The 11761-nt window shown below is 44.8% G+C and overlaps 1 protein-coding gene across 1 annotated transcript; it reads left to right on the forward strand.

Annotated features, from left to right (window-relative positions):
• The first annotated feature begins 219 nt into the window (after positions 1-219).
• Positions 220-11142, forward strand: LOC138369529 (uncharacterized). The gene is made up of 3 exons (XM_069332912.1): positions 220-857; positions 4660-4918; positions 6650-11142. The coding sequence occupies exons 1-3, from the start codon at positions 569-571 to the stop codon at positions 6999-7001; spliced, it is 900 nt and encodes a 299-aa protein (XP_069189013.1). The 5' UTR covers positions 220-568; the 3' UTR covers positions 7002-11142.
• Positions 11143-11761: the final 619 nt, after the last annotated feature.

The following is an 11761-nucleotide window of genomic DNA, read 5'->3' on the forward strand; positions in this document are numbered from 1 at the left end:
AATATAATAAGAGCAGTGTAAGAAAGCTACCTTACACTGCACTTTATATATATATATATATATATATATATATATATATATATATATATATATATATATATAATATAATATAATATACTAGATGTGGTTTCCACGCTGGAGCCGCATATTCCAGTATTGGTCTGACATGTGAGGTATACAATGTTCTGACTGATTCCTTACACAAGTTCCAGGTTTTTGAAGACAGTTATTATGTTTGCCAGCCTTGCATATGCCGTTGATGATATCTTTTCTGATGTGCGTGTGCAAATAGAACAATTTCGGGACATAAACATCTCTTCTCCGAACAGGTGGAAATTGTGACAACAGTACAAGCAATTTCCTACAGAGAACAGTCCTGTTGAGTTCCTGGTACAGTGCCCAGTTTGTGGTACTTTTAACATATTGGACGTCAGTTGTAATCCCAAAAATTGTTAGTTAATTGCTTATACGTAGTTGTAATTAATAAATGTTTATTCAGGTAAGGTACATACATACAAGAGATTTTTTACAAAAATTGCTAGGTTTATAGATAGAGCTGATACATACAATGCCTAAAGCCACTATTACGCAAAGCGTTTCAGGCAGAGTTGGCCATCATTCTCCCTCCGGCGTTTTCATGTCTAACACACGTTTTTGTATCCTGTGTAACCAGGTCCAGCTTGGAGTGATGGCGAGGAAGACTACTTCACCTGACCCCTTGACCTACTCCCTGACCTCGACGACCCACCGGGAGGCCCTCACACACCCGCCTCAAGCGTCACCGCCCCTCAACACCCACGCTCCGCCGCCGGAAGATATTGCTGAAATAGATTATTTTCAAAACGATTATACTGAAGGTATGTTGTTTATGCTTTCAGAACTGCCAGCTGGTTATTTAACAATATTTGTTTTATTTGTTTGTATAACAATATATTATATATTTATTATATAAATACTACTACGTAGCTACTTTTAGCTACTTATATTTATTATATATATGTATATATTTATTTGTATAACAATATTTGTTTACTTGTTTGTTATTTAACAATATTGGCTACTTTTCCAGTTTTTTTCACTTTGTTAATATTTGGGCAAGGTGGACTCTGCTAACGCCTAGGTGTTCCAATTAGTCTTGAAATTGAAATTGAAATAAGTTTATTGATGTAAAATACACACAAAGGGATGAGGTAGCTCAAGCTATTCTCACCCCGTTCAGTACATCGTGTTAATACAGACATAGACACACATCACAAACAATAAACATATTTCCAAACATTCTGAGAGATAAACATCTACATTTCCTCCTTTACACAAGATTAGTCTTGATTTTATTTTGTTCCAGAACGTTTTCTTCCTATTGGGGGAGTGTTGTACATGCTGCTATGGCGGTGTGTCCACTCACAGGATGAGTGGCGCTGCCCAATAAACTCGCCTTTCGGGGCAAAATTAAAAAAAAATGTATTTCTTGATATGCTAAATTTAAGACCTTACACCCACTCTTTATCTCACCTTATCATTTCATTCAAATGACCTTCAGCTTTTATTACTCCTTATTGTTCTAAGAATTGAAGATGACCATTCGTATCCGCATATTTCAAGCGTAAATCCGTATAAAGTTATTTTGTAGGAACGTGTGAACGTTTTGTAATGTGACGGGACAGCCATATTAGGTGTTAGACAACAGTCATCTGTGGCCAGCAACTTTCACTTGGTCGGGTGAAGTAATTTTTCGAAGATCAATTTGCTGCAAGAAAAAGAGGAAGGGAGGGGTAAGAGGGAGGGAGGGAGTGGGGTAAGAGGGAGGGAGGGAGTGGGGTAAGAGGGAGGGAGGGAGTGGGGTAAGAGGGAGGGAGGGAGTGGGGTAAGAGGGAGGGAGGGAGTGGGGTAAGAGGAAGGGAGGGAGTGGGGTAAGAGGAAGGGAGGGAGTGGGGTAAGAGGGAGGGAGGGAGTGGGGTAAGAGGAAGGGAGGGAGTGGGGTAAGAGGGAGGGAGGGAGTGGGGTAAGAGGGAGGGAGGGAGTGGGGTAAGAGGGAGGGAGGGAGTGGGGTAAGAGGGAGGGAGGGAGTGGGGTAAGAGGGAGGGAGGGAGTGGGGTAAGAGGGAGGGAGAGAGTTGGGTAAAGTGAAGAAAAAGAAAATTCAATTTAAATTTCAATCTTGGAAGGGCGGAGTAGACGAAACAACTCGCACCACTTTAAGATAAATGTGACTCAAGCCAGCCATCCAGAGGCTGTGATCCACCTTCCTCAGGGCACTGTCAGCACCCTAACCAAGTGCCTTCACCAACAACGTCCTGGATCACCAGCACAAGTACAGTGCACATGAGTGGTATGGGACCAGGCAAGACATGTCTCCAAAATTTCGCTGTTGTTATCAATCAGTTGGGAGTTACAAGCCAATGAGGTTATTGGTAGGCTTCGGAAATGAACTTGAACCTATTGGGATAAAACCCGTAGCTGGTTTCGAGAGTTATTATCCTGTCATTGATAGGCTTTCTGGTGGTAAATTGAGTGGTGAGGCTGTTGCTGGTAGCGGCCCGCACACGCATCACATCCTCGCTGATAAGACACTTCCTGTAGAAACCTGTAATTTCCTCTTCAATATTTATAACTACAAAAGAATGTATGTGTGTTCGAAGCTGGAAGCCAGATGTTTGGTGCTAGCCTCGCCAAACTTTGCAGGATGACTGGTCTTGGGGAAGGGGGGTTCATAAGCATATTGGGGTTGAACTCCAAGCCCCCCCCCTTCCCCACTATGCATGAAATGGAAAATTGTACTAATTACCAATCTCGCTAAATAAAAGACTCAATCCTCACTACGATTACAGGGATGAAGAGAAGGTAATGAATGCTAGGGGAAGTGGTGAAGGGCAGGGAAGGTGGTGAAGGGCAGGGAAGGTGGTGAAGGGCTGGGAAGGTGGTGAAGAAAAGAATGGAGAAAGTTGTGGAACAGAAGATGGTAAATGGTAAGGAAGGTGATAGTGAATATAAAAGCCAATACCCAACTGACTTTTATATACATATACCAGTAGAATGTTGAATAGTGGCGAGACTCTGATATTCAGAGTGTTCGATGATTGTCACTATTGTGCCTCTCCCCTTCCTGCCTCCTCTCCCTTCCTCCTCTCCCTGCCTCCTCTCCCAGCCTGGGACTGGGACTTCGCTGGGAAACGAACCTGGGACAACTGCACTCTCACACCAAAACAATTTTCACTCTATCAACCATTTTTTATGTATTCACTTATTGAGTTCTGTTACTTCTCTTTCCTTTTTTATTCATTTCCGGTTTACACAATATAAATTGTTGGCGTGTGACTATTCCCTTCATCCCATGTTTGTGCTATTTTCTCTCTCTGTCTATGAATAACTCTCTACCTCTCACTCTGACCTTCTCTTCTGCCTCTTACCTTTCCCCTTCAATTTTTTCCGATTGTCTGTAATCCCCTTTTTCTCTCTCGTCTTGCCTTTTCTTTATTCTTGAAATTTGTTTTACATTCTTCTATTTTATATTCCATTCGTTGCTTCCTGCATCACAATTTGTTTTTTTCCCTCCTTTCCTCTGTCTCCGTTCCTTTACTTTCCTGTTCTACTCTTACTTTTTCCTTAGCTTCCTTTTCATCCTTTACTCCTTTCTTCTTCTTCCATTACTCCTTTTTCTGCTTCCTTCATATCTTCCCATGTCATTGTTATTCTCCTCTTTTATTCTGATATAAATACGTTTATCTTCTGTAAGTGAGGTTTGTGCTGTTTGTAGGGCATGTTTGTGTGCATGTGTAGTGTGTATTGTATATGTGTGTTTATGTGAGTAGCGTATGTGTGTGTTTCTGTGAGCAGTGAATGTGTGTTTGAGTGTGAGTAGCGCATGTTTGTGCGTGTTCGTGTGCGTGCGTGCGTGTGTGGGATAAATAAACACACAAACATCCCATCGATGCCGAGATCAAATTAATTCATGGCCGGCCGGTGTTGGCGTGGTCAGGCTTAGTAAGGGAAGGTCCGTACCCGTGTGTGTAGTTAAGGAGTGTAGGTGTGCGTGGCTTTACATATATATGTGTGTTTAGGCATGTGTGTTCTCCCCTAACTGCACCAGCAGGGTCGAGCTTTAGCCTCCAAGGCCCGCCGTTCCAGCAATCGATCGCGCTCTATATCCTACCGGACAAGGCGCTTTCTTTTGATAATTACTTGCGACACAAACGCCATCTACACCACAGACGGAGCCATTGCGCCGTCCGACACACCCGTCACTCTCTCATTCTCCCACAGACCGTCCTCTGTCGTCGACACACCCGTCACTCTCTCATTCTCCCACAGACCGTCCTCTGTCGTCGACACACCCGTCACTCTCTCATTCTCCCACAGACCGTCCCCTGTCGTCGTCGACACACCCGTCATTCTCTCATTATCCCACAGACCGTCCTCTGTCGTCGACACACCCGTCACTCTCTCATTATCCCACAGACCGTCCTCTGTCGTCGTCGACACACCCGTCACTCTCTCATTATCCCACAGACCGTCCTCTGTCGTCGTCGACACACCCGTCACTCTCTCATTCTCCCACAGACCGTCCTCTGTCGTCGTCCGACACACCCGTCACTCTCTCATTATCCCACAGACCGTCCTCTGTCGTCGTCGACACACCCGTCACTCTCTCATTCTCCCACAGACCGTCACCTGTCGTCGTCGACACACCCGCGCCCGCAGCCCTACCCCGAGGTGGTGGTGTCGGCGGTGGTGCCCGTGTTCCAGGAGCCGCGGGCACCATATGGCCACCATGTTCGCGGGGGCCTGGGCACCACCTTCAACAAGGTACCGTCTCCGCCTACGGTGTCCGTGGGCACGGTGACGGTGAGGGTGGAGGAGATCTGCCTGGTGTTGGTGGTACTGATGCTCTGGGCGGGCGCCATCACTCTCTTCATCAACAGGTGAGGCAGTAGCCAAGCTAAGGTGATAATCCGGGGCCAGATTCACGAAGCAGTTACCCAAGTACTTACGAACGTGTACATCTTTCCTCAATCTTTGACGGCTTTGTTTACATTTATTAAACAGTTTACAAGCATGAAAACTTCCAAATCAACTGTTCTTATTGTTATAAACAGCCTCCTGGTGCTTCGGAGCTCATTAACTGTTAAATAATTGTAAACAAAGCCGCCAAAGATTGAGAAAAGATGTACAGGTTGGTAAGTGCTTGCGTAACTGCTTCGCGAATCTGGCCCCAGGAGAAACTGCTAAGCCAGTGTGACGATAATTCATACTATATAGCATTTATAAGAGTTATAAGAGTATATATAGAATATGTGAACGGGACAAGGAGCTGGGACATGAGGACGGGGGTGAAGGAATACTGCCCAACCACTCCCACCATCGGGGATCGAACACCGACACTGCAAGAAGCGAGTCCGTCGATACACACACACACACACACACACACACACACACACACACACACACACACACACACACACACACACACACACACACACACACTAGGTCAAGTGATTGGAGGTAAACACGATCAGAAAATTATGGTCCGTAACGTGCCTGCTGAAGTGTGTTATGGCCCGTAACATGCCTGCTGAAGTGTGTTATGGCCCGTAACATGCCTGCTGAAGTGTGTTATGGCCCGTAACGTGCCTGCTGAAGTGTTATGGCCCGTAACGTGCCTGCTGAAGTGTGTTATGGCCCGTAACGTGCCTGCTGAAGTGTGTGTTATGGCCCGTAACGTGCCTGCTGAAGTGTGTTATGGCCCGTAACGTGCCTGCTGAAGTGTGTTATGGCCCGTAACGTGCCTGCTGAAGTGTGTTATGGTCCGTAACGTGCCTGCTGAAGTGTGTTATGGTCCGTAACGTGCCTGCTGAAGTGTGTTATGGTCCGTAACGTGCCTGCTGAAGTGTGTTATGGCCCGTAACGTGCCTGCTGAAGTGTGTTATGGCCCGTAACGTGCCTGCTGAAGTGTGTTATGGTCCGTAACGTGCCTGCTGAAGTGTGTTATGGTCCGTAACGTGCCTGCTGAAGTGTGTTATGGTCCGTAACGTGCCTGCTGAAGTGTGTTATGGTCCGTAACGTGCCTGCTGAAGTGTGTTATGGCCCGTAACGTGCCTGCTGAAGTGTGTTATGGCCCGTAACGTGCCTGCTGAAGTGTGTTATGGTCCGTAACGTGCCTGCTGAAATAATTCAGCACTTTTGGTAAAATTGAGTGGGAGTGTTTTGTTTGAGCTCCGCACTTAGCTGGGATCATCAGCAGGAAAGTCCTCCATATTTCAATTGTTTTAAATTGTATATTTCAACCCGTCCTCCTGAAATTATACTGCTGAATGTTTTAACACTTTTCAACAATATAATGTATGCAGATATGGACAGCTTTGGATGGAATTTGAGTCAAAGCTGTTGATTAAAATAATGTATTGTGTGTATAATATATTCCAGTGTTCGCATGTTGCGTTAATTAGCAACAGGTGAGATGCTAGGGGACAGGGATAAGTACGGACAGGTTCTAAAGAGTACTTCCTTACCCCCCCCCCCCCAGCAGGAGTTACAGCCCCGTTCTTGTGCCAGGTAAGGTCACTACGGGCTCACCATAGCCCGTGCTGCTCGGAACTTACGTTTCGAGCAGCTGAATCTAAAACAACAACATCCTCCTCCTCCTCCTCCCGCAGGTGGGGCAAGCTGCGCATGTTGGAGCCTTACCAGCCAGCGTACACGGCTCCTGTGGTGCCTCCGCGCCCTCCCCCGCCTCCCATGGGTCCCTGTATCAACATCCAGAGCACCTCCGACCTGACACTCACCGAAGGTGGCGCTGCAGGAGGCAGGTACGACTGGGGAGCGCCTGAAAGCTACGGCAGAGGCTCGCTGGCCAGCGGGTACCTGGGGCTGGACAGATCTCCCTCCTGCCTCAGTGTCCGGACACTCAACCCACAGAGGAAGGTGAAGAGCGCCGTGGACCTGGTGTCCCTGGTCATGCAGGAGAAGATGTCCTCCAGTATCCACCTCGCTGCTACCAACGTCTAGGTGCGTGCGGGCCTCTCAAACGTGGATCCATAATCCTTAGAATCGTGTTATCTCAAACGCTCAAGCTTGTAAATGCTAGCGAGGCTCAGACGTATGGTTGGTGGCCTTTCATGCTCAGTTATACGGCTAAGAACAGCGACTAGTTACATATGATGCAACATTTGGATACAATATTGTCTCAAACGCACAGAATTCTAAAGGTTCAAGAACGGTTATTAACGTTGAGAGAGCAGACTCCTGTGAACGCTCGTTATCATGGCTGCCTCAGACACTTGGACATCTGCTGTGGGTGGTTCGATCGTCTTAAACCTCGAACACACTTGTCTGGACAGATTCAATTAATATCTGTTAACACCTGGTGTTATACACACAAGGCAGGTATCATTTACATCGGGTGTACACACCCGGCTCCCTCAGGCACTCAAACATTACTAGTCACGGTGGTACCTTCTTCAGCAGACGTCCTGTGCCGCCCCTGAAGCAGATATCCTGTGTTACACCTGTCCGCAGACTCGACCCGGGAACACGACCCGCAGACACGACCCGGGAACACGACCCGCAGACACAACCCGCAGACACGACCCACAGACACGACCCGCAGACACGACCCGCAGACACGACCCGCAGACACGACCCGCAGACACGACCCGCAGACACGACCAGTAGACACGACCCGGGAACACGACCCGGGAACACTACCCGCAGACATGACCCGGGAACACAACTCGCAGACACGACCCGCAGACACGACCCGGGAACGCGACCCGCAAACACGACCCGCAGACACGACCCGGGAACACAACTCGCAGACACGACCCGCAGACCCGAACCACAGACGCGACCCGCAGACCCGACCCGCAGACACGACCCGCAGGCCTGGAAGTACATTACCGAGGCGATATTCTCTTCCAATTTTGTGAATCACAATTCTCATAGCGAAGCGAGAGGTGAGTCAGTCCAATAAACTACTAGAGTAGTGAATAGAGTGGCGTCGGACACTGTCATCGGTGACACGGTGACAGATGACCCTCGCGCAGCGCAAAATATTAGCATAGAGGTCAGTGAAAAAGGCCTGATGGACAAATGAGGAACTGATATAGCATGACATAGGTTCAGACAGTGGCTAGAATTACACATAAAGGGAAAATTAGGCGAGAACCAGCTCCACACAGCGGAGGAGAAGATCGGCTGGAGCAAGAACTGAGATCACAGTGAAAAGGAGCCAAGCTAATCCAACGTGACCTTGGATTGCATAATTGAAGATAAACTGTTCGTCAGAAAATGTATATAGGTAATATATATAAATATTAAGGAAACAAAGATGATCAGCACGTCCAAAACGCTCGAGTATGGTGAGAATAGTGACCATGGCGGGAGAATCCTCACCTGGCCACGAGTATGGACGGGAAGCTAGACAGGAGAAAATGGACCAGGATGGTAACAATTGGACTTGGACAGGAAAAAGTGGGACTTAGCCAAGAAAAATTGAACAGGAAAAATAAGACAGGTGCAGTAGAAATGGAACTTGTACAGAACAAGGGTAAATAGACAGGATGAACAATGTAAAAAAAGAGGTTTACAGCGATTGAAAGATTCTACGAGTGGAGGTGTATATTGGATTCTGGATTCAGTAGAGCAAAACGCAGAGCTGAGACTAGAGCTCACAGAGCTGCTGGCTCTGTGAGGCGCTCAACGGGGCTTCTACACACAAATATAAACACATGAGCTCAAATGTATTTTCATATTTGCCTTTCTTCGCCTTTCATGGATTATGTTGCCTCTGATCGTCCTCCTGTGGCTCATCATCGTCTCCTGTGGGTCATCATCGTCCTCCTGTGGGGTCATCATCGTCCTCCTGTGGGGTCATCATCGTCCTCCTTTGGGGTCATCATCGTCCTCCTTTGGCTCATCATCGTCCTCCTGTGGGTCATCATCGTCCTCCTGTGGGTCATCATCGTCTTCCTGTGGGTCATCATCGTCCTCCTGTGGGTCATCATCGTCCTCCTATGGGTCATCATCGTCCTCCTGTGGCTCATCATCGTCCTCCTGTGGATCATCATCGTCCTCCTGTGGCTCATCATCGTCCTCCGGTGGGGGTCATCATCGTCCTCCTGTGGTTCATCATCGTCCTTCTGTGGGTCATCATCGTCCTCCTGTGGCTCATCATCGTCCTCTTGTGGGTCATCATCGTCCTCCTGTGGTTCATCATCGTCCTCATGTTATCCACCATCGTCCCCATGTTATCCATCATCGTCCCCCATGTTATCCACCATCGTCCCCCTGCGACCAATCATCGTCCAGTATTCCATTACTTGCGCCTATAATCCAACCTTTGCTCTCCTGTGATCCATCATTTTATTTCAATTATTAATAATGACAAACTCCACCGAGGCTGAGAGGCGACGCGAACCAGCGACCACGGTATTGCCAGCCGGGTACTCTACCACTGTACCATCGTGGACTCGCACAAGTCAGACAACCAGATTTCTACATAAATCGCAGTGAGTATTGAAAGTTGGGGCGTACGGTACTCACCTAGTTGTGTATGTGGGGGTTGAGCTTCGGCTCTTTGGTCCCGGTGTATTGCCACTTCCACCCGAGTGCTTGTGGGTCAGGCGTCAAGACTTGGCCTGGTTTCAGTAGGAGCCTTCAGACTTCTTGTGGTTTCAGTAGAACTCCGGAGGTGTATAGGTAAGCTTATAGACTTATAGGTAAGTCTACGATGGTACAGTGGTATAGTATGCGACTGGCAATGTCTTGGTCGCAGGTTCGCGTCTCCTCACAACCCCCGGTGGGTTTTCTGATTGATATATATATCACTTTAGTGTGATTTCTCTGTGTAAATAATGATAATAATAATTTTTTATATGATTATAATAAGTAACACACAATTGTAATTGTTCAGATATTATTTTTATCAAGATAAAAAACCTATATATTACTCATGTACCTTTCGGACAACTTAGTTCAGACAAAAATCAGTTGTGTAAGAATATATTGATTTTTGTAATGCTGCCAGTAGACATAACGTGTTCCAGTATCAAAATCAGTACCACTTTTAACCCTCCACATAATACTATGCTTTTTTAACGTGTCAGTGGAAGTAAATAGTTTAAGGTATTCTTGATATTAATGTGTGATTGATGATTTTGTATGGAAGAATTACTTGGCAGTGCTTCGAGGAGCGAAAGTCACTGAGAGATGACTCTCATATATATATATATATATATATATATATATATATATATATATATATATATATATATATATATATATATATATGTAATATGTATGTGTGTGTGAGAGAGAGGGTGAAGAACGCAAGAAAGAAATTACAAGACTTAAAGCAGTCATGTAGTTTCTTTCAGAGTAATATTTCCAAAATAAAATAAAAACACATTTTTACACACTCCAGTGTATTTCAGATTTAATGTATATAAATATATATTATAATGTGTTACAGTTAAAAGAAACTAACAGAACAATTTTAAACAAAAATACAAAGATATAAAGCCACAAATATTATGAATGATCTTCCTGTATGGTTTACCATGTATATACCAGGTGTATAACACATGTATGGTTTACCATGTATATACCAGGTGTATATAACACATGTATGGTTACTCCAGTTTGTTCCTTCGGCTCATTCCTCCTTGCTAGTCATACATGTTAATATTCTCCACTTAAGTGTTATTTCAGATGTTTAACCGTTGCTTTTGTATACCTCACTCCATATGTTAATGTGTATGATAAATTTAACATTACCCGATGTATCATTATTTGTATGCACAAATGTGGCCATTTTACTATATATATATATATATATATATATATATATATATATATATATATATATATATATATATATATATATATATATATATTGGTTGCAGTCGTTCTTGTAGGAGAAGGAAGTTGAAAAAGTAACTCCCCAAAGTTCTCAAGTGAAGAAAAACGTAAGAAAAATGTAGAAGATTCGCACTAGAATCTTTTTGGGGTATAGATAATTTCAAAGACTGATTAGCTATAGACCGAATTTTCGATATGGGTGTGGATCTTGCTCAGCCAACTGTGGCGACTCGAAGCAACTCTGGTTCTGTGTATTTTCCTATATATTTATATAAATTGGTAACTGATCTGTTATGTGTATGATTCCCAATCTTCCCTTCTGTGCTTCACATATATAAGTCAGCAGCAAGACGACTCAGGAGCGTATATCTGGGGCCAGATTCACGAAAGAACTTACGAACCTGCACATCTTTTCTCAATCTTTGGTTTACAATTATTAAACAGTTAATGAGCTCGGAAGCACCAGGAGGCTATTTATAACAGTAACAACAGTTGATTGGGAAGTTTTCATGCTTGTAAACTGTTTAATAAATGTAACCAAAGCCGTCAAAGATTGAGGAAAGATGTACACGTTCGTAAGTGCTTGCGTAAGTGCTTTCGTGAATCTGGCCACTGAGACGCAAGATGACGGGAATATGTCGCTGTGTTGGAAGATGGAATAATTGCTCCAGAAAAATGACTAAGAAGAAACGGAAGAGAAATAGGTTAATTGTTAAAAGATAAAAGTCTTAAACTAAGGAAATGTAATGGAATGAAATTTATAATAGATCACTCTAACTTGTTGAAAATACATCTATCAACTTGTCTATTGTTTAGTTTAGTGTGTCTATGTTACAACCATTATATTGATTGAGTTTCATCTATATGTAATTAGGTTCATATATGTTGATTGTTTCAAGCGTAGGTTA

This window comes from Procambarus clarkii, chromosome 28, assembly GCF_040958095.1.
Source record: "Procambarus clarkii isolate CNS0578487 chromosome 28, FALCON_Pclarkii_2.0, whole genome shotgun sequence".
Classification (NCBI taxonomy): Eukaryota; Metazoa; Arthropoda; class Malacostraca; order Decapoda; family Cambaridae; genus Procambarus; species Procambarus clarkii.

Coding starts and splice junctions, on each gene's coding strand:
- LOC138369529 (XM_069332912.1), top strand. CDS start 569: ATGCCTAAAGCCACTATTACGCAAAGCGTTTCAGGCAGAGTTGGCCAT. Junction 858..4,659: donor TCAAAACGATTATACTGAAG/GTATGTTGTTTA, acceptor ATTCTCCCACAG/ACCGTCACCTGTCGTCGTCG. Junction 4,919..6,649: donor ATCACTCTCTTCATCAACAG/GTGAGGCAGTAG, acceptor CTCCTCCCGCAG/GTGGGGCAAGCTGCGCATGT.